The sequence below is a fragment of the Brassica rapa genome, chromosome A02, assembly GCF_000309985.2.
Source record: "Brassica rapa cultivar Chiifu-401-42 chromosome A02, CAAS_Brap_v3.01, whole genome shotgun sequence".
Lineage (NCBI taxonomy): Eukaryota > Viridiplantae > Streptophyta > Magnoliopsida > Brassicales > Brassicaceae > Brassica > Brassica rapa.
Genome location: NC_024796.2, coordinates 6,650,667 through 6,671,346, shown reverse-complemented (window position 1 = coordinate 6,671,346; position 20,680 = coordinate 6,650,667). Strand labels below are relative to the sequence as shown.

Sequence of the window (20,680 nt, the reverse complement as noted above, 5' to 3'; positions counted from 1 at the left end):
GTCTTAAAATATTTATTATTAATTGACACATAATTTATTACCTGATAAATATTTTGATAAAATAAATTTCAGTGTATACTTTTGTTTCACATATGAGTTGTTTGGTGATAAATTAGGTGATATATGGTTTTGACTTGATACATTTTTCTCGATAAATGATTTGTTACATGATAAATGATTTGACACATAGTTTGTGACTTAATATGTTAATTAATAAATAGTTTGTTATCCGTTAAATGATTTGTTACATGACATGGATTGTTAGCTAATACAGAATTTGATATCAAAGTGTTGATAAATTGTTGTATGATGTTACAAAAGATTTGTTGTTAATTGATACATTGTTTGTAAAACTCATTAATATTTTGATAAAATATTATAGAAGATTTTTCTTTAATTAATACATAGTTTGTAACGAATGAGTACAAAATAAATTTTGTAAAATAAAAATTTCTGAGAATTATTTATTCAAAATACTTTTTGTTGTCCATCTTTTCGTATCAAAAACTGGAGTAAACGAGTGGAGTAAGCTTGGCAATTATGGCTCAGCCTCTTAATGTCACACACCGTGTGTAGGTTACTAATATGGATTTCATTTATGTATATTTAGCTAATTGTCTCATTAAAATTTACATTTTTAAATACTTACTAGGTGTTTTGCCCGCACAAGCGGGCATAGTGTTTTTATAGATATTTATCTTTTTATAAATATTAAATCAAAATCAACATAATAAATTATTAATTATATTTTTAAAAAGATAAATCAAACATTAAACTTTATATTTTATATTTTATAATAAAAAATATTATTTCAGATAAAAACACAACATATTTAAGAATTATCTTATGTCTTAAAAATATATTTTATTTTTGAGAATTTTATTATATTTACTTATAGTCAGTTATCAGATATAACATATAATAAAATATTATTAATATAAATTCATTACTTTTTATCAAATATATATATATATATATATATGTTTATTGTTGTGTTAAATTTTAAAGACATTCACATATATTTTAGAAAATTTATTTATTTGTTTGATTAGTATTTAATTATAAATTGTTTTATATCTAACTATAAATTTTATAATAAAATATTATTTTCAGATAACAACAGAATATATCTAAGAATTATCTTATGTTTTAAAACAAGTTTTAATAAAATATTATTTTCAGATAACAACAGAATATATCTAACAATTATCTTATGTTTTAAAACATGTTTTTATTTTTGAAAATTTTATTATATTTATTTATAGTCAATTATCTAATATAATATATGGTTTCGGAACCAGAATGGCCAGCATTTGAAAGCTACCTGGAAGACATTAAGCTTCTCAGAAGAAGTTTTCTCAACTCAGAAATCATTCATGTTCCTAGGACGGCGAACCTTAAGGCGGATAGCTTAGCACGCAGTGCTCGGAAACAATCGTCTTTCGTCTTACATATGGATGCAGAGTTACCACATTGGTTTACAGAGTCAATATGAGTTTGTGAATGTTTGCTGTAAAAAAAATAATATAATATATAAATATAATAGTATTAATAGAAATTCGTTTTTAATTATTTATATTTTAGATAATTCTTATTATCATTAATTTTAATCACTTATTTAATCAGATATATTTTAAATTCGTTTTTATTTTTGACTATTTATATAATTTATTCATTAACAGTATAAATGATTTATTATTAATTTTAATCATTTTTTTAATCAGATAGATTTGAAATTCGTTTTTATATTTCGACTAATTTATATAATTATTCATTAAGGGTATAAACGATATTAACCGCTCTAACTTTTAACGTGAGAGTTCCGTTGCCAAAATTTACTTTGCAAATAATAGTATAATTAGGTGTTTTGCCCGCGATGCGGACTAAAACATTTTCATAAATTTTTGAAAAATTATTTGTACACTATATTCATTCTATTAAAATAAATCTTAAAATAACTCAATATTCTATTTTAATTATATAATTAAAAAAAATTATTTGATTAATATGTAATTATATAATTTATGTTTTTTTCAACTTTTTACTAAAAGACTTTTTCAGATAACAATTATATATATATATATATAGAAAATATATATTCTTTTAATTATATTTTTAGATTTTGGATAATTCAATATTCTATTTTTAATTATATAATTAAGAATTTTATTTGATTAGTATTTATTAATATAGTTTATGTTTTAAAAATTTTACTAAAAAACTTTTTCATATAACAATACAATATATATATAAATTATCTCTTTTTAAATTATATTTTCAGATTTTGGATAATTCTTACTATTATTAATTTAAATCAATTATCTAATCAAATAAATTAAAATTTCGTTTTTATTTTTTAATTTATTTATATATTTTAGTCATTAAGAGTATAAACGTTATTAACCACTCTAACTTTTAACGTGAGAGCTCGATTCCAAAAACTTACTTCGCAAATAATAGTATAGATTGATTAAGACTTCACTGAAAATTGGTTAGACATGTCTATCTAGTAGGGATAATCTTAAACTCTTAAACTAAAAAAATCTTAAACTAAATTTTGATTTTCCACCGATATTTAATTATCGTACCGGAAGGTGGGGTTTGTATCCCGATCCAGGAGAGTATTCTGAACACGAAATCTGAACCGTCCATAAACCCAAAACGTCCGACGTGGCAATTTAACTGTATTTAAAAACCGGTACTGCGTCCGAATGGTATTGGTTCTGATTCGAGCGGAACAATTATTAAAAAAAAAAAAAAAGAAGAGTAGAGTGCCTTTGGATATAGCGAGCGAGGTGAGATTCCAAAGTCTTCTCCTTTATCGAGTCTCACTGTGTGAGCTTCTTTTCTTTTTGATCTTGGCCCCTGAATCTTTCCAGCTTCGCCTGAATTCGCATGTGGGTTCTTTCTATTTTGCTTTCTTGATGAATGTTGTCTTTGCTTGATGAAGTCTCGTTAAGGGTTTGTGTTTGCCTTTCTCTCTGATCTGCAAATTTGTGCTTAGCTTAGCTGAAAAGCCTTCGAATTTGAGGTTCCAGAGAGAGAGAGAGAGAGAGAGATAGGAACAGTATGAGTGTTTGGTTTTGTCTGAGTTAGTTTGTTTTGGATCTAAATCTATGTTTTTTTTTTGTTTTTTTTTCCAGAAAGTATTCAAATTTATGATAATTTTTCTGTTTAGATTTGATCTGAATTATTAAGAAGAACTTAGTGGGTGTGTCTATTTCCTTTGAAAAAATTGAAACTTTTTTTTTTCTTTTCAACCTGTTGTATGTAGAAAGATAGAATGCAATGAAGTTTACATGTTGCAATGAGTTTGTTCCTTCTTTTGAATGCTTTCTTACTTGCACACTCCGTTTCTTTGTGAGATTTGGAATTCATCTTGAACTAATATGTTTTCATGAATCTGGTCTTGTAGATCTGCTGAGCACTGAATTAACGATGGGGGAGGAAGATACGAATACGAAGGTCACCGTGGAGCCAACAGCGAATGGGACCACTTCTCTTCCGAAGCCATCAGATGCAATCACTGGAAAACAAGCGGTTGAGAATGCTAGCGCCAAAGAAACACATGAAACCAAGAAAAACGAGGATACTGCTCCTGAGAAAATGGAGATAGATGAAGAAAAGAATGAGGGGGAAGATAAAGAGGCAGAGGCTGAGGCTGCAGAAAAAGAAAAAGAAAACAAAGCTGAGACTGAGAAAACAGAAGACAAGGAGCAAGCAGAGATTGCTAAAACGGAAGAAGATAATGGAATACCAGAAGCTAACAAAATGGAGGATGAAGACACAGATGGCAAGAAGTTAGAAGCTGATGATGGTGTTTCTGGAGGTGCTACTGAAGAAGATACTGAGATGAAGGAAGCTGTGGTGTCTGAAGATAATAAAGACGTAAAGGGTGCTGAAAATGAAGGGGTGGACAAGATTGATGCTACTGAAGGAGCCCAAGATAAAGCTGAGAAAGTGTCAGAGGAGGAGAAACTAGAAGGAGGGAAAGTAAATGGAAACGAAGAAGAGGATAAAGAGGAAGAGAAGTTGGCTGGTGGAGACAAGGAGGACAATACAGAAGCGGATGATAACAAAGAAGAGGCAGCAAAGGAAAATAATGAGGGGAAGGAGGAAGAAACAAACAAAGAAGAAGCGGAGGCTGACGCTAAGGTGGAGGAGGCTAAAGTGGAGGACAACACAACAGAGAGTAAGGATGAAAATGATAATGAGAATGAAGATGTAGAGGAGGAGAAGGAAGATGATAAAGACGAGAGCATGGATGAGAAAGAAGATGAAAAAGAAAAGAGCAATGATGAAACAGAAGGTGGAGATAAAGAAGATAGCAAGAAGTCTAGCAAGCGAGAGAAAGGGAAGAATGAGAAGGCTCGCGGGAAGACACAGAGTGAGAAAGAAAAGAAGGATACTGAATCTAAGACTCCTTACAGCTCTGATCGCCCTGTCCGTGAGAGAAAATCTGTTGAGAGGCTTGTCGCTGTGGTTGATAAAGATTCTTCAAAGGAGTTCCAAGTTGAAAAGGTTTTGCCAATAGCTTCATGTGTTTTGGTCTCTATAATGTATTATTTGTTAGATCTGTTTGATGATTTTACCTTTGGATGTTGCAGGGAAAAGGAACACCTCTCAAAGATATCCCCAATGGTATGTTCCTATTCCAAATAGCCATTTTAAAGTTCCTCTCTACATAATCTAAATGATTATGTGAAGATGATTGCCATGACCATAGTTTCTAAATGCTTTATTTTTCTCACCTGCTCAATCACTTGTAATGAAGTTGATAAGTTGTATGGTTCTCTGCAGTTGCTAACAAGATATCAAGGAGGAAGCCTGATGATGTTTTGAAGCTGCTACACACAATTCTATTTGGTGGGAGAAGAGGGAAAGTGAGCATCTCTTTGTATCCTTTCATTGCTATCCTCACGATGCTAATCATGTTTATATGTGACTCGATTGTCTTGCTCTGACAGGCTGCTCAGGTCAAGGCAAACATATTACGCTTTTCTGGCTACAAATGGCAAGGAGATGAGGTAGGCGGCATACACACATTAGGCTTGATGTACATATATGCTCGTCTCATTTGTCCTTGCATTGTAATTGATTTCTCAAATGACACATGCCAGGAAAAGGCAAAAGACAAAGTAAAAGAAAAGCTTGACAAATGCAACAAAGAAAAGCTGTTGGAGTTTTGTGATGTCTTTGACATATCAGTTGGCAAGGCTACAAGAAAGAAGAAGGTTATTATGGCCCATTCGTTTTTTTGTGTAGGTGCACTCTTTCCAATGTAATCAACTTGGCAACTGACTTTGTGGTTGTTTTCTCAACTATAGGAAGATATTGTTGCGAAGCTGTTTGACTTTTTGGAGAAGCCACATGCGACTACTGATGATCTAGTTAATGAGGAGGAAGAGAAGGTAAGTTTGGTATTAGAAACACTTTTTCTGCATTTGAGCTTGAAATGTTTTTTTTTTTTTTGTATTTACCAATATATTTTTTCTGTTGTGAAGGGAGCAAAGCGCAAAAGAACTCCTAAGAAAAGTTCGCAAGCAGCTGGAAGTTCATCTTCAAAACGATCAGCAAAGGTATTATTCAATAGCTTGGAACTTGAGGTTTTGAATCCTTATGTTGAAAACTGTGAAGAGCATGTGTGTGTCGGTTTAATGTGTATGAAGCTGTCTGGTCAAGGGACCTGAGATGTGATTAATTTATTTGTGTATTTTTTTCTCAGAGCCAAAAAAAGACTGATGAAGCAACAAGGAGTGACAAAAAGAGCTTAACTCATTCTGATGATGAGTCTGAAGAAGAGGAGGAAGAAGAAGAGAAAGAGGAGGAGGAGGCAGAGGCAGAGGAGGAGGAGAAAGAAGAAAAGATGGAAGAGGAGGAGAATGAAAACGGGATTCCTGACAAATCGGATGATGAGGCGCCTCAGCCTTCTGAAAGCGAGGAGAAGGTTGAATCTGAGGAGGAGTCAGAGGAAGAAACTAAAAAGAAGAAACGTGTTTCTAGGAAAGGATCTGGTGGAAAGAAAGAGTCTGCAGCAGTAGGGAGATCAAGAAGCAAGAAAGCTGCAGTCTCTGAGAAACCCAGTCCACCACCGAAGAAAGTTACTCAAAAGCGCTCAGCAGGAAAACGTAAGAAGTTTGATGACGACGACGACACTGAAACAAGTCCAAAGGCATCTTCCTCTAAGAGGAAGAAGACTGAGAAACCTGCCAAGGAGCCGTCCTCTGTTCCTTCAAAATCAGCACCCAAAGAGAAACCAGGTTTGTTCATATCCTCTCTTTTTTTTAAATCTTTCATTGAGAGTGAAGAGCATTTTGACTACATGCATTTGTCATAAGCTGGGGAAATATTAGTCACTTGATCTGCTTATATAGGGAAAAGAGGAGGAAAAGGGAAAGACAAAAACAAGGAACCTAGTGATGAGGAGTTGAAAACTGCAATTGTTGACATCTTGAAAGTGGTGGACTTCAACACGGTGAGTGAGGATTTCAACTTATGAAAGCTTCGTGTAATGAAACTATATAGTAATTTGAACTTAGAAGAGAGATATCTAACAAAGGCTTTTATCATTTTTTTTGACAGGCCACATTCAGTGACATCCTCAAGCGACTAGGTATGAACCAGATGATATTGTTCCCTAGCAGTTCTTTTCCTGCATATGGTATTGGGTAACGTGGATTGTTTTCACCTTTTTCTTTTCAGTTGGGAAGTTTGAAATCGATCTCACCTCAAAAAAATCATCGATAAAGCTGATGATCCAAGATGAGCTCACAAAGCTAGCAGATGAAGCCGATGCTGAGGAAGGAGAAGAAGAGGATGCTGAGAAAGAGAAAGAGAAAGCTGGAGGAGGATCTGGTGGTGGTGGAGAGGAGGAGGTTAAGGCCTGATCACAGAGCACATAAATCTTAGTCTTAGCTACTACTTCATCTTCAAGGGGTCTCTATCCCTATTTGCCTATTGTCAGTCACTAGGCAAATATATTAGAGATTGTAATTTGCTTGTTGTTGTTGCCTGGAGTTGTGCTACAAGCAGGTTTTATTTTACTTTTGGTAGTCTGAGAGAGGAAGAAGCTGATGAGTGGTGGCTTACTTACCATATAATCAAGCAGCTTCATTTGTGTAGACGATTTGACATAAGCTCCTCTAGGATTTATTCCCCATTTTAAACACCATTATGATTTTTAGGTTTTTCCTTTTTAAGACATTTTGTTCAAACTCGAAACGGTTTAACACTCTAAAACTGTTCTCTGCATTTTGATCCCTTTGCCCCATTTTAATTTGGTCTAGGAGTAAGGGAGGAGACCATTGATGTTGACATTAATGATCTTTTCTACCAAACAAATACCAAGCTGAGTGGTGCCACATTGATGGATTGCAGAGAAAGAAGGGACACATTCAAGCAAACAAGAAAGCAAAACTATTAGAAACCTATTCTAATGTATCAAGCAATGTCTCAAGTGAACAAAGGAAGAATATTAACTTGGCCAGTGCTATTGAAAAAGGGGAAATATATGGTATTATGCCATTGATGAGTATGTGTTAATAGCTACAAAAACGTGGATAAATCTGAATTTTTATTATGTAGATACTTGAACAAGGAGCTATCGGAGGAATCCTCTACATTGTATCCTCTACAACAATGAGAACAAAAAATGATCGACCACATCACTTTTGGAAATCACAAAAATACAACCCCCAAAGGATGCACATGCTGTTACATTTGTCATGTTTCCAATTACAACTCAGATGGCTAAAACATGAAGAAACGAGATCAGTAGTACTGGCCAAGCTAACTAATTTGGCTGCAACTAATACAACTACAGAATAACAAAGTTCAGAAACAGTTAGAATAAGATCTAAACACAATTGGATGGACACTCGAAAGGCCATAGCATCACCACAACACATTAGTCTTAGAAATTTCACATAAAAATGGTAAAAGGTAAGGTGTCTTAGCACTTAAAAGGCAAACGTTTGCCGAGTTTCTTTCCACTTAACTAAGCTGAGTTGAAGAAGAGATTTCACCAGTGAGAGACTTCTTTCTGTTACAAGGCTTCAGATTTTTTGGAGGAGCTCACAACGTCAGTGTACCCATAAGACGCTGTGAATTTAAGAAGACAGCAGGAACCCTAGTCTGCAAAGAACGATGCAAACGTATACACCAAAATGATTAGTATCAACCCGAAAAGTTGTTGTAAGAATGCATACATACACTAGTTTTAGACAATGAGACAGTAACATGTCCATGCAGACAGCTAACTTTTAGTCTAAAAACTCCTCTGACCTGTAATAATTAGCCATGTCTTAATGCAAAACATGAAAAAGAATGGTACAATTTACATGAGGAATGAAAGATACCATTATTCAGTTGTAAGCCGCCTTCGTTTCCCATAATCAGCATCCCTTGATCTTGAGTGATGGTTATCCTCCCGAGACAACCGCGATTTGCTGTGTCCTCTGGATGATCGACTTCTGTTCCACTCATCATCAAGCTCAGGTTCTTCCCTGTGTCTGTTACGATGATCACCACCATATCTTTCTCGTTCTTCTCTATGACGATCCCTCTCTCTGTCCCTTTCTCTGTCACGATCCCTGGAGCGTTCACGCTCTTTATGATGGTGTTCCCTCTCACGCTCACGACCACTGTCTCTGTCATCACGATGCCTTCTCTCCGGCAAATCATAACCATGAACATCTTTCTCCCTCGGTATGTCCCTTTGGTAACCAGCATCTTTATCCTCACGATTCCTTCTATCAGATGAACCAGACCATTCTCTTTCTGAACCTTTTTCCTTTTCCTTCACATGATTCGAACGATCTCCATACTGATGATCTGATGCAGCTTCCTCCCCATAACTCGATTCCGCAGCTCTCCCACCACCCAAATCTTCACCACCCCATCCTCCACTGTTAGGATCCCACATTCCCATATTATGCCCTCCATCAGCAGCAGCATTAGGCATCATTCCCATTCCATTCATTGGCATCCCTCTTCCAAAAAACGCTGGATTCACGTGAGGTGCCACTCCAGGTAATCCAACAGGAGGGAACGAAGTCATAAGCCCAGGAAACGGAGGAACTGGAGCACCAGGGAATCCTCCATAGCCACCCATTCTCGCCATGGGTCCACCAAAAGCTTGTTCAAACCCTTGCCCCATCATTGATTGAGCATGCATCATATTCATAGGAGGCCCTGTGCCCATTCCTTGACCAAACCCACCTCCACCAAAACCTCTTCCACCCATCCCACCAGGCCTATTCCTCATCTGACCACCTGGTCCTCTACCACCCATTCCTCTACCCCAATTACCCCTGCCAAATCCTCTATTTTCCCCACCTTGGAAACTCCCGACGTTATTATTGCTGTTGGTGGTCGCTAGGGGTTTAATCGGAGAATCAGCAGGGCCTCCTTTCTTGGCTTGTGAAAATCCAGACTGCACCTGCTGGTTCCTATTCACATGTGCCTCCCCCATTCTCTTGCCCGAATGCGGAGAAGTATAATCAACAGTACAAGGCCTACCGTTGAATTCATACCCATTCATCCCCTCTTTGCAAGCAGTAGCTGCCATTTGATCATAAAACTCCACTTGACAAAACCCTTTCGACTTCCCACTAGCTTTCTCATCGAAGAACTTAACCTCCTTCACTGCACCATACTTGCAAAGCTCTGCCTCGATTTCAGCATCAGTTGTCCACCAATGCAAATCCCCAACGTAAACAAAAGCTCCTCCACCACCGGTTCCCCCACCATTAACAACACCAGGCATATGAATGATAGCTCCGTTCCCGGGTATGTTACTACCAGGTCCAGGAGGAGCCACGCCATTAGCATTTCCCATCACAGCTCTCATCAAATTCTCGTTATTTCCTAAGCTAGGCGGTGGTGGCAAAACAATATTCCCTATAGGAGCCTCAACATTATTGGCCTTAAGCCCATCACTAACATCACTTACCTTAAGCTCTTGAGCTCCATTTCCACTTTCTCCTCCTCCTCCTGCTTCTTCTTTGACGGCAACCCCCTCACCAACCAAGCCAGGGATCGAGACCTCAGCTTCCGACGTACCTAAAACTGATTCAACCCTATCTTCCTCACCCTCGGTTTTGACCTCCTCCTTCTCCTCGTCTCTTGATCCAGCTTCGTCGTTTTTTCTCACAGACTGAAGAAACCCTTCTCCGACGTTAACGTCGTTGTAAAGATCATCATAGTCGTCGTCGTCTTCTTCCTCCGCCGTAAAACCATCGTCTGCGACGGCAGAGATCGCCTCGTTTTGGTGGAATTGTTCCATCTCATCTCTCCCATCTCCCTCATCCATAGTAAAGCTCCTTCCTTTCAATCGTATTTTCAAATCAGAGTACCGCTAAGCTTAAAGCTCACTCGAGCATGAACAAACCTCAATGAGCAGAAGAGATTGCAGAATCTTCGTCCCCGAAACCTTAATATTTCATTTTCACCCTTTGTGAAATTTCTAGGATCATCCAACTAATATTGCTAATGTACGCCGTGGAAAAGCGCATTATAAATCTAAAGATGACACGTGTCAACATTCGCATGGTTAATGGGCTACTACAAGCATCACTCTCTCTGGGTTTGGATTTTAATGGGCCTATTCGGAGGACAAACGTAAACTACTTGCCGTTCAGGGCTTTGAGAATTTAATCAACGGCACGTCATCTGAGCCTCTCTTAGTTAAACTTACTGTAGTCTAATTAATAGTAACCCGTTGCCTTCTTCCGGTTAACGGCTACTACACTTACTACAGCCGGTTAAAATTACAGGCGCCTCCTCCGCCTCCAACGGTCATATATCTCGGGTATTAACAATTCACAACTTTTCGTGTTCTATAGAAAAATCTATTTCTTATAAAAATCCATTTTTTACTTCCGAACACTCTTAATTCTTTCTTTTTTTTTTTCTCAGAGACGAGACGACAAAAGAAAACGATGAATCGTTTTGTCGTACTTTCTTTAATTGTTTTCTCACTTTCTATTTCTGGTAACGTACTAGCCGACAATGCACCCGTTCAATCGCCCAGACTCGCTGAGAAACAACCTCCTCCGGCGAGTCCTCCGCTGCACTCCCCTGCGAAACCACGTCGCAGTTATTCTCCAGCGAAGTCCCCGAGTTTATCTCGAACACCCACTTTACTTCCTCCGGCCGCACATTTTCCGATGACACCTGCGACGTCTCCGGTGAAATCTATTGTTTTGACGCCGACGAGTTCCCATGTTTCCTCTCCGACAGCCGCGACTCATGCGAAAGCCCCTCGCTCTTCTCCTAGAAAGTCTCCTGTTTTGTCTCCGACTATTGCAGCTCCACCGAGATCCCCTGTTTTTTCTCCGGCGACTTCCCGTGGAACCTCTCGGTCCATTGCAACTCCTGTTAAATCCCCTGTTTTTGCTCCGGTTACATCCCCTAGATCCTCCCGGACCATTGCAACTCCTGCGAAGTCTCCTGTTTCCTCACCAACCATTGCGTCTCCTTCAGCAACTCCCCCTGTTTTATCTCGAACCACTGCGTCTCCTTTGCAACCTCCTGTCTTTGCTCCGGCGACTTCCCCTGTTTCTTCTCCCTCTGCCGCCACGAGTCCAGTCTCTTCTCCAACTACGAACCCAGTGAAGTCTCCCATCGCTGCTCCGGTGACGAGTCCCACTGCTTCTATTGTAACGCCTGACACTGCTCCAGCGACCCAGTCACCATCGGCCGATGCTCCGGAGACTTCAGCGCCGGTAACAACCCCTGGTATTCCGTCTATGCCCTCCACCCCGGCCAATGCGCCTGAAATATTTCCTTACGGGCGTCGACCGGTGAGTAGTTCGGCACCAGCGACGGCAGACTTGGCGCCGGAGACTGCTGCGGTTCCTGCCGGAGAGAAGTCGGCTTCTAATTCCGTTCAACACGATGTTCTTTGCGCATTGCTGATCCTGGGTGCCAGCTTGGTTCTATTGGAGAAACGTGTTTGACATTTTTGTCTAGTTTTGATTCTCATTTCGATATGTAATTTTTACATTTTTTTGTATCAATCAATAGTGTTTTGAGGAGTTTCTTTTTGGGGTGTGAAATGTCTTGAGAATTTGATAGGAGCTATTAAATGGGAACTTGATAACCCAATCATAGACGAATAGATACTTGATAAATAAAGTGTTTTAAAGCTCTTCAAATTCAACCAACAATAGAAGGAAATAAACAAATGAAATGACAATTTCAATGCTAGAAACTCTAGCCATTTAAACCTGGGATAGTCTGCTTAACGGGTTCACGATGTGAAACATGTAAGCTCAAGATTTGAGCGTTGGTTCATGTGGGTTATACAAGCCTTGGGTTCTGTTACACATGGTGGATAAAATAAGTGGAAGCCGTTAGCCCAAGACAATGACCCAAAATTCTAGGAAGTTTGGCTAGGTGGAAGATTTATGTATATCGCAATATATACTAGTTAGCTGAAGTGTATTTCAACTAAGTCAAGGCTTTTGGGGATTGAATATCAAGTTCTAGAGTGTATTCTGAATTGTGATCATTTTTAGAGATTGTTTAAGTAATTCTTAATATACAAGTTGCTTGCTTTTTTGGTATTGCTATTGTTCTATCTGTTATTGGTATCCATCATAACTTTCAGAACATATTCCCTAAAATTCATTACATTGTATCCATATAAGCTGTCATCTGGACCACTAGATTGTATTAACCATCCAAACAACTCTCGTCAAACATGGCTTTCAGTCATCTCCTGCACTGTCTCATAAGTGAACGGAGCAGCTTCCTCGGCATTTGAGGTCATCTGGATAAGAAAAGGGAGAAAAGAAAACCCGTTCTGCTCCATTGAATACAACGGAAACAATTGATGCTTCTCGAGCTACGGCTGATTGTAACCAGGTAAACCAAGTTGGTCAGTAGTCCAAGATGCCACATGAATATTTCTATTCGCAGCTTATTCCTGAAACACTCTTCACTTTTCATTATATTCTATAAGCATCTACAAATTATTTATATTTCACATTTCTATCTAAGGCCATTGGCTATATAGGAGTTTCTTTGGAAGATTTCTCATAATAAATAAACTTTTAGCCATTCAATAATCGAGAAATTCAACATGGTTTCCCATCGCTAATGATTCTCTAAGTTATATGTTTCTTACATTATCACTGATGTTGCTAGGAGTAACCAATTACTTATGTTTAATTTTGTTGCATGGATGTTCATGCATGGGTTTGAATGTTCCCATCTCCATCACATGTAACAGCTGAGAGAATTCCACCTACGAGTTATCTTAATAAACCCTTGGTAGCCATATGTGCTCAATCTGAAACGTACATTCCAGAAAACAACAACAAAAAATCACATTTCTTTTGTTATAAAAAGGATAATACCATACACCTGGTATTTCTAACAATCGTTTTAAGAAATATGTCCTTGCAGATGCACAAGCGACACCATAAATAAAAACAAGCACCTAATATCCTGCTATGTCCAAACTACGAAACTTAACTAACCGAAAATCTTGTCATCTACTTCACGTTCGAATAAATCAAGTATAGTTTTGCCACTTGATGAGTAGGGAGACTGAAACGCGACATAACGTGGACCCATGCTTTAACTTCATCGTCCCTAACGAAAACATAAATAGGGAAACAATAATTTTACATGATATTATACGTGCTAGTATTTGATTATTTATTGTGCCAGAAAACACACTAAAATTGGTAAGCAGAGTAGGTGGTGATGGAAGCGAGACGGCGAGTAGCATGGGATCTGTTTCGAATGGATAATTTACATGCTTATCCACTACGGGACGAGATGTTCCCACGTCAGCAAAAGTTATCAGTTCAACGGATTTTTTTTTGTTTATTTTGTCAAAAAGCGTTATTCCTGAATGATATACATCTAAAGTACAATAGTTTCGAGTATATGCTACTCAAGTCCTCGTATTTTGTATTTATTATTTGTTATCAAATGCATAATAGGATTTACAATTTAACACCTCTCAGGTTACACACTGGATACAAAACATTCATTTGTTTCACGAGTTTGAAAAACAAAAATTATGCTATTTCAAGCATTGATTAAACTAAAATTCTTTGAAGTTCACTGATTGATTTCATACAACAATCAAGGGTACCCAACAATCAACTATACTTATTTCCAATCAACAATATTGGAGTATATAAAGTCAACATAAAATACTAACGGGGTCAATTTTTGAAATACTTAAACATATGGGCAAAAACTAGAAAAGAAAAGCAGCAAAAGAAAAAGAAGAGGGCCAAAATATAAATTTAAATAATCTTTCTCGATTTAAAAAAAGGAAAAATAAAAATTGCGTTGCAGGTACTCCATCTCCGTCTCTTTTCCTCCGCATCTCAACCATCAGAAAAAAAATATCTTCCGACGAAGGAGAAGAGACACACGAAAAATGGCGGAGACTGGAGGAATCCGCTGCGGCTGCCGCGAAGTTTCCGGCGGTACCTTCTTCCATCCCGGAGGATTCCCTTGCTTCCTCGAGCAGAGAACGAGGAGGAATCGCAACTTCTTCCGAAACGTTTCTTATGTTCCTTCTTTCAAACGCGGTCGTTTGATCACAAAACGGAGCTCCGTCGCCGGTAACAGCCGAATCTTCAGGTATCTTTAGAACATTTCGTTTCTCTCGTGGAATCAAAATGGAATCTTTAGGTTTTTTGTTGATTGATTGAATACATTATACACAGCATGGATGCTCGGGAGAAATCAAGATCGTTTGTGTTGGTATCATCAAGGCACAAGAAAGTCCCTGTTTACGTGATGATGCCTATTGATACATTTGGAATCGATGCTTCTGGCTGCCCAATCATTAAAAGGTTAAATCTTTCCCCAAATGTTCCAATGTATCATTACCTTACTATAACAAGACAAGTGTAACGTTCTGTTATCGTTTCAGGCTCAAGGCTTTGACTGTTTCTCTCAAGGCGCTCAAGTTAGCTGGTGTTCATGGAGTCGCTGTTGAGGTTTGGTGGGGGATTGTGGAGCGTTTCTGTCCTCTCGAGTTTAAATGGTCTTTGTACGAAGAGCTCTTCAGGCTGATCTCTGAGGCGGGGTTGAAGCTACACGTTTCTCTTTGTTTTCATTCGAATATGCACTTGTTTGGTGGAAAAGGAGGCATCAGTCTTCCACTCTGGATCCGTGAGGTTTGTAAGTTGTAGACATAGTAAAGACTTTGGTTAAAGATGGAGATTCGGATAGCTTTTTTTTTCACTCGGCTGTTTTTTTGTATGCATTTATTTTTTCAGATTGGAGACGTCAATAAGGATATTTACTATCGAGATAAAAACGGATTCTCCAATAATGACTATCTGACACTTGGAGTTGATCAACTTCCTTTGTTTGGTGGTCGAACCGCTGTTCAGTGCTATGAAGATTTTATGCTCAGTTTCTCTACAAAATTTGAACCATATTTTGGAAACGTGATTGAAGAAATAGGTGTCGGTCTTGGTCCTTCCGGGGAGCTTAGGTACTTCCGTTTTTCTGTAGATTACGAATCATAAAGCTGCAGTAGCTACAATAGATTTATCTTACGCTGTATTTCTTTCAGATATCCTGCACATCCTTCTGGAGATGGGAGATGGAAATTCCCTGGGATCGGTGAATTCCAATGCCATGACAAGTACATGTGAGTGTTTTTGTTTAATTCGATGTCTTTACTTTCCTGCGAATCACATTTACAGATTGTGAGCTATATTGTGTGGATTAGGATGGAAGACTTGATGACAGTGGCGTCTCAAGAAGGCAAACCTCAATGGGGAAGCAGAGATCCTCCAAGTGCGGGCTGCTATAATAGCTTTCCATCTGGGGTGCCTTTCTTTGAGGAGGGCCATGATAGTTTTCTCTCTGACTATGGCCGTTTCTTTCTAGTATGTTCTTGTATCATATTATGATATTACACTGCTTTTACGTATCCACATTATTATGATCTTGAGTAGTCTTGAGCACAAGTGGCTAGTGAGTTGGATTATAAATAACACAGTGAACTGCTTTTCGTTGTAGGAATGGTACAGTGGGAAGTTGATTTGTCATGCTGATGCTATTCTCGCAAAAGCAGCCGATGTTTTGACGAGACGTCAGGAAGAGGAGAAAAGCTCTGTAATGTTGGTTGCAAAAATTGGTGGAATCTATTGGTGGTATAAGACATCTTCACACCCCGCTGAACTAACGGCTGGTTACTACAATACCGCACTCAGGGATGGTTATGATCCTGTTGCTTCGGTCTTGTCTCGACACGGTGCTGCTCTGCATATCCCGTAAGAGCCTCTTTTTGAAGTTTTCTTTTGCTGTTGACCATAGTTTTTTATAGATGCTGCATGAGTTTGGTCTTGCTAATGCTAACGAAATGAATCTTTCGTATCTATTCTAGTTGTTTGGATATGGCGGACAGTGAAACACCTGAGAAGTATCTCTGCAGCCCTGAAGGATTGCTTAGACAGGTAATGTACTTTCTTTCCTAATGTTTCGATCTAAAACTCAGATTTTAGATTGGTTAGCGTCAGCGCATTGTTGTACTGTCATTGACACAAATGAAAATGGTCTAGTCTCTGTTTTCTTACTGCTACACTAGCCAACACTGTCTCTTTTTTCTGCTAGATACACGATGTTTCGAAGAAGAGGACAATACAAGTGACTGGTAGAAACACAAGCGAAAGATTCGATCAGGTTAGAGATTTGCAGAATCTATACGATGAGGTCAAAACAAACGTGGTGGTTTTTAACCGTTTGTATATTAATTGTGCAACAGATGGGACTAAGGCAAATACGAGAGAACTGTGTGCAACCGAACGGAGAAACTGTAAGATCGTTTACATTTTTCAGATTGAACGAGAAGATCTTTAGGGTCGAGAACTGGAACAACTTTGTTCCTTTTATTAGGCAGATGAGTGCAGATGTGTAAACCAACAGTGTATTTTTCCTTTGTTACAGAATTGATCTTCCCTCACCATATTGCTTTTTCAGATATGTGATGAGGGTAAATAAATCAAATCAAAATATGAAAATTGTTATATGATATCTCTCCCTCTCTTTGCAGAAACTCTTTTTCAATGGATCAAAAAGTTACATTATGTTTTGATTACAAAGAAACAGATCCAATTACAGAGAAAGTGCAATCACAGCACATGTGTACATACATATACATATTATTTGGTGTTGCAGTTTACTTCATAAATCAAAGGACTTGCCTATCAGCAGCATCAGCAACAATGGGCAACCTCGGGGTCAGACCAAACAAGCAAGCAGAGAATCCATAGATCAAACAGACAAGCAGGAAGAGGAACACTGTGCTGTCCAAACTCATCACCACATCCAAACCAAACCCGTCTCTAGGATTAAAGCTCCTCTCAAGCAAATCCGGGAAGATCAACAGCACGTCGAGCACAATGGCCTGCATCGTGTTGAACCTAACGTACCTGCTGAAGTTAGAGTTTCTCACGACGACGAAGTAGAGAGCGATGAAGATGAGGAAGCCATTGAAAGGGAAGCTCTTGAAAGCCTTGATGGCGGGAAACAGAGGCTGGATGAGAATCTGGAAAGGTTGGTATTGCGTGATGATGAATTTACCGTACTGAATCCCATCGAAGAACGGGTAGAAGTAACAGACGGCTGAGATTATCCGATCTGATGCGTCGACGGAGTCGTCCCCCTTGGATCGGAGGACGAGTGTGGCGGCTCTTCCCCTTGAAAGACTAGATTTTGAGAATTGGGGGTTAGGGTTTAGAGGGAGAGAAGAAGAACGACCGGTTAAGTTTCCGGTTTGGAAGAAGGGGAGAGATGGTAATGGAGAGACAAGATGAGATATTGCCATTGCTCTGTGTCTGTTTTCACTTCACACAAAACGAAACAGAGTTTTGGTTTTGCTTAAGTGGTGAGAAGATAATAAACTAAACACCACGCTGTTTGAGAAGTGTGTCTTTAAACAGGGAGTCGTCTTTCATTCTTTGTAATGGCTCGCAGTTCTTAAATGATGGAACCAAATGCTCCACGAAGGTTACAACAAAATCGGTGCTGTTTTTTAGTTCTACAGAACGTGTTAAAGACCTCAAAACGGCACCTAGTTCTATCAAGTGAAGTAAAGAAACTAACGTTCCACCAGCGGAAGTTTTGGTTTTGCTTAAATGACAAGAGGATAATAAACTATACTCCATGCTGTTTGGGACTCCTGATTATAAACAGTGTGTCGTCCTTCTCCCTTTATAGTGGCATGCAGTCCTTTAATAATGGAACAAAACGCTCCACGTAGGTTGATAGACAACTAAATCGGTGCTGTTTAAGTAAACGACACACATGTTAAAGACCTTTCAAGACGGCACGTAGTTCTATTACAATGAAGTGTAGTAACAAGCAAACATTATTTTTCATGTCAACACAAACTAGCAATTAAATAGCCTCTGTTATTGTTTTGTTCTTGTTCTATAAAACTGCTTTTTAATATGAAACCCACCAATATAAAACGGCGTAGTGTCTTCCTGGACCCAAGTCTTTCAATTTTCACCTAATATAATTACCTCCGTATTTATTTTAATGCCTCTTGCATATATATACTGAATAATTTTAGCTCTTGTTCATAGTGAAATGATCTACTTTACTTAACCTTTTGTTAAGACAAGAAAATAATAATGTCTATTGTATGTACAATTTTCTTGTTTCTCTTAACCGCTTCTACCGCGTTTGCGTCTGCGTTTCCTAAACCGGCACCCGTAACGCACTGGTCAACATCAGAGACATCAAACGCAACAACAGCTTCTTGCTCAGCGACTGGGAATCCAATCGATGACTGCTGGAGATGCGACAAGAAGTGGAAATCCAACCGCAAGAGCCTCGCGGACTGCGCGGTTGGATTCGGACGCGACTCGGTAGGCGGTAGAGCAGGGGAGTTCTACACCGTAACAGATTCAGGAGACGAGGATCCTCTAAACCCATCTCCAGGTACATTACGTTACGCCGCAACACAAGACCAACCTCTATGGATCATATTCGATAGAGACATGGTAATAACACTAAAAGAAGATATTCAAGTGACTTCATACAAAACCATAGACGGTAGAGGAAATAACGTGCAGATAGCTTATGGACCGTGTTTAGCTTTGTATCAAGTAAGTAACGTTATCATACACAATATTTACATTCACCATTGTGTTCCGGCGAAACGGTCGTTGGGAGGCTATTCTGATGGAGATGGGATCTCGATATTCGAGTCACGAGATGTTTGGATTGATCATTGTACGTTAGAGAAGTGTCACGATGGGCTTATTGATGCGGTGGGTGGGTCAACGGATATAACGATATCGAATAACTACATGTTGAATCATAACGAAGTCATGCTTTTAGGTCATAGTGATGAGTTTGTCGGTGATCGTGATATGAGGGTTTCGATCGCGTTTAATTATTTTGGTGAAGGACTTGTCCAGCGAATGCCTAGGTAACATACAACTTGTAATGTGTAGATAAACGATAAACTTGTTTACATTGTCTTTGTTCATGGCATGTGTAGGTGCAGGCATGGATTTTTTCACATTGTGAATAATATTTATAGAGAGTGGGAGATGTATGCAATTGGTGGAAGTGCTAATCCAACCATTTTTAGTCAAGGAAATGTTTTCATAGCTTCGGATAATCAATTCACAAAGGAGGTACGTACGTTTGTGACATGTCTACCACTACAATAAGAGCATTTTAAGCTAATATATACAATTTAATTCAAGATTAACTAACCATTTGCTTTGTTTATTAAATCTTTCATGACTTGCCATCAAACCAAACTAAAATCTAAACCAAACCCATAAGCCGATATGACTTGACTTCTATAAGTTCCTTACATGCTCTGTATGCAGGTTACAAAGCGAGAGAGTGTAGATGGAGACGATGAATGGAAGGAATGGAATTGGAAATCAGAAGGAGATGAAATGCTAAACGGTGCTTTCTTTACACCATCAGGGAACGAGGATTCTCCTAGCTATACAAAAATGTCGAGTATGGTAGCTCGGCCAGCTTCACTTCTTAAGACTACACATCCATCAGTAGGTGTTCTTAGTTGCCAAATTGACCAACCTTGTTAGAACACATTCATCAGCTTGTAACCAAATATTGTATTGTCCTCTTATTCTTGTTGTGGTTATTATTAGAGCATTATAGGATTTGTATTGAATATGTGATGATCATAGAGGCAGAGCCAAACAAAACAATTGCATAGCTCATTGTCAAGTTCACCAGAATGTTTCAATTAAAAGTCACTGAGATTTCACCTTATTCAATTATTTTCACTAATTGTTTAGATGTTACATACTTACATCAAGACCAAGTGATTATACATGCATTTTAAGACGAAAATAAAACAAGGGACAGCAGAAGATGTTAGCAATAATGTTTTTTTTTTGGCTGTTAATTAGTACTGCTGTTATATTTTGCATGTTTTATTGATTAAATTGTTTAATGTTTTCATTTAAATAAATATAACTTGTGAAGTTACGTAAATATTGTGCATTCAACAAAAATATCATTTTGTGAAACACAAGTTATGTAAGTTTAGTTTCGTCATTTTATACATTATTTGATTGTCATTTTAGATAGATTTCATTTGCACTATTATAGAATTTACATTCAATTCTATATATCTAAAATTCTTTGGTATTATAATTCTTCTAAATATAACGGCAAATAACGAAGTAGC

The 20,680-nt window shown here is 38.1% G+C and overlaps 6 protein-coding genes across 10 annotated transcripts; 3 read left to right on the top strand and 3 right to left on the bottom strand.

The window, feature by feature from the left end:
* Positions 1-2,551: 2,551 nt before the first annotated feature.
* LOC103851868 (myb-like protein X) lies at positions 2,552-7,216 on the top strand. 4 transcript variants are annotated; one of them, XM_009128743.3, is made up of 12 exons: positions 2,552-2,795; positions 3,416-4,521; positions 4,608-4,641; positions 4,801-4,883; positions 4,968-5,027; positions 5,121-5,234; positions 5,328-5,411; positions 5,505-5,579; positions 5,726-6,260; positions 6,375-6,475; positions 6,583-6,613; positions 6,703-7,216. In XM_009128743.3, exons 2-12 carry the CDS (start codon positions 3,439-3,441, stop codon positions 6,885-6,887), a joined length of 2,385 nt encoding a protein of 794 aa, XP_009126991.1. In that variant the 5' UTR covers positions 2,552-2,795; positions 3,416-3,438; the 3' UTR covers positions 6,888-7,216. The 4 variants fall into 4 exon arrangements, with proteins under 4 accessions (XP_009126991.1, XP_009126990.1, XP_009126988.2 ...); XM_009128742.3 differs by having other exon boundaries at positions 2,701-2,897; XM_009128740.3 differs by having other exon boundaries at positions 2,712-2,835.
* Positions 7,217-7,641: 425 nt separating this feature from the next.
* Positions 7,642-10,684, bottom strand: LOC103851867 (cleavage and polyadenylation specificity factor subunit CG7185). 2 transcript variants are annotated; one of them, XR_629838.3, is made up of 3 exons: positions 8,358-10,684; positions 8,212-8,283; positions 7,642-8,133 (listed from the first exon to the last, which is right to left on the bottom strand). XR_629838.3 is itself a non-coding variant. In XM_009128739.3 (2 exons), the coding sequence occupies exon 1, from the start codon at positions 10,310-10,312 to the stop codon at positions 8,360-8,362; it is 1,953 nt and encodes a 650-aa protein (XP_009126987.1). In that variant the 5' UTR covers positions 10,313-10,684; the 3' UTR covers positions 7,642-8,133; positions 8,358-8,359. The 2 variants fall into 2 exon arrangements, 1 of the variants encoding a protein (XP_009126987.1); XM_009128739.3 differs by lacking the exon at positions 8,212-8,283.
* A 221-nt stretch (positions 10,685-10,905) lies between these two features.
* On the bottom strand, positions 10,906-11,788 carry LOC103851929 (the record flags this gene model as incomplete). Its single annotated transcript, XM_033283765.1, has 1 exon — positions 10,906-11,788. A coding segment is annotated over one exon (540 nt), but the record flags the coding sequence as incomplete, so codon positions are not given.
* A 2,279-nt stretch (positions 11,789-14,067) lies between these two features.
* LOC103851866 (inactive beta-amylase 4, chloroplastic) lies at positions 14,068-17,023 on the top strand. Its single transcript, XM_009128738.3, has 10 exons — positions 14,068-14,613; positions 14,700-14,828; positions 14,909-15,155; positions 15,258-15,478; positions 15,560-15,637; positions 15,719-15,878; positions 16,012-16,265; positions 16,379-16,448; positions 16,606-16,674; positions 16,757-17,023. Exons 1-10 carry the CDS (start codon positions 14,408-14,410, stop codon positions 16,907-16,909), a joined length of 1,587 nt encoding a protein of 528 aa, XP_009126986.1. The 5' UTR covers positions 14,068-14,407; the 3' UTR covers positions 16,910-17,023.
* LOC103851865 (protein TIC 20-v, chloroplastic) lies at positions 17,005-17,869 on the bottom strand. The gene has a single exon (XM_009128737.3). It carries the CDS (start codon positions 17,816-17,818, stop codon positions 17,183-17,185), a length of 636 nt encoding a protein of 211 aa, XP_009126985.2. The 5' UTR covers positions 17,819-17,869; the 3' UTR covers positions 17,005-17,182.
* Positions 17,870-18,118: 249 nt separating this feature from the next.
* LOC103851864 (putative pectate lyase 21) lies at positions 18,119-20,259 on the top strand. Its single transcript, XM_009128736.3, has 3 exons — positions 18,119-19,432; positions 19,505-19,643; positions 19,845-20,259. The coding sequence occupies exons 1-3, from the start codon at positions 18,630-18,632 to the stop codon at positions 20,067-20,069; spliced, it is 1,167 nt and encodes a 388-aa protein (XP_009126984.1). The 5' UTR covers positions 18,119-18,629; the 3' UTR covers positions 20,070-20,259.
* Positions 20,260-20,680: the final 421 nt, after the last annotated feature.

What these genes read in the sequence shown, in the direction of transcription:
- LOC103851868 (XM_009128740.3), top strand. Translation starts at nt 2,712, where the DNA reads ATGGTATTGGTTCTGATTCGAGCGGAACAATTATTAAAAAAAAAAAAA. An exon ending in AGCACCCAAAGAGAAACCAG is followed by an intron (nt 6,261 to 6,374) that starts GTTTGTTCATAT and finishes CTGCTTATATAG; the next exon opens with GGAAAAGAGGAGGAAAAGGG. An exon ending in AAGTGGTGGACTTCAACACG is followed by an intron (nt 6,476 to 6,582) that starts GTGAGTGAGGAT and finishes TTTTTTTGACAG; the next exon opens with GCCACATTCAGTGACATCCT.
- LOC103851867 (XM_009128739.3), bottom strand. Translation starts at nt 10,312, where the DNA reads ATGGATGAGGGAGATGGGAGAGATGAGATGGAACAATTCCACCAAAAC.
- LOC103851866 (XM_009128738.3), top strand. Translation starts at nt 14,408, where the DNA reads ATGGCGGAGACTGGAGGAATCCGCTGCGGCTGCCGCGAAGTTTCCGGC. An exon ending in TTCCACTCTGGATCCGTGAG is followed by an intron (nt 15,156 to 15,257) that starts GTTTGTAAGTTG and finishes TTATTTTTTCAG; the next exon opens with ATTGGAGACGTCAATAAGGA. An exon ending in GGTCCTTCCGGGGAGCTTAG is followed by an intron (nt 15,479 to 15,559) that starts GTACTTCCGTTT and finishes TATTTCTTTCAG; the next exon opens with ATATCCTGCACATCCTTCTG.
- LOC103851865 (XM_009128737.3), bottom strand. Translation starts at nt 17,818, where the DNA reads ATGGCAATATCTCATCTTGTCTCTCCATTACCATCTCTCCCCTTCTTC.
- LOC103851864 (XM_009128736.3), top strand. Translation starts at nt 18,630, where the DNA reads ATGTCTATTGTATGTACAATTTTCTTGTTTCTCTTAACCGCTTCTACC. An exon ending in CTTGTCCAGCGAATGCCTAG is followed by an intron (nt 19,433 to 19,504) that starts GTAACATACAAC and finishes TGGCATGTGTAG; the next exon opens with GTGCAGGCATGGATTTTTTC. An exon ending in ATAATCAATTCACAAAGGAG is followed by an intron (nt 19,644 to 19,844) that starts GTACGTACGTTT and finishes CTCTGTATGCAG; the next exon opens with GTTACAAAGCGAGAGAGTGT.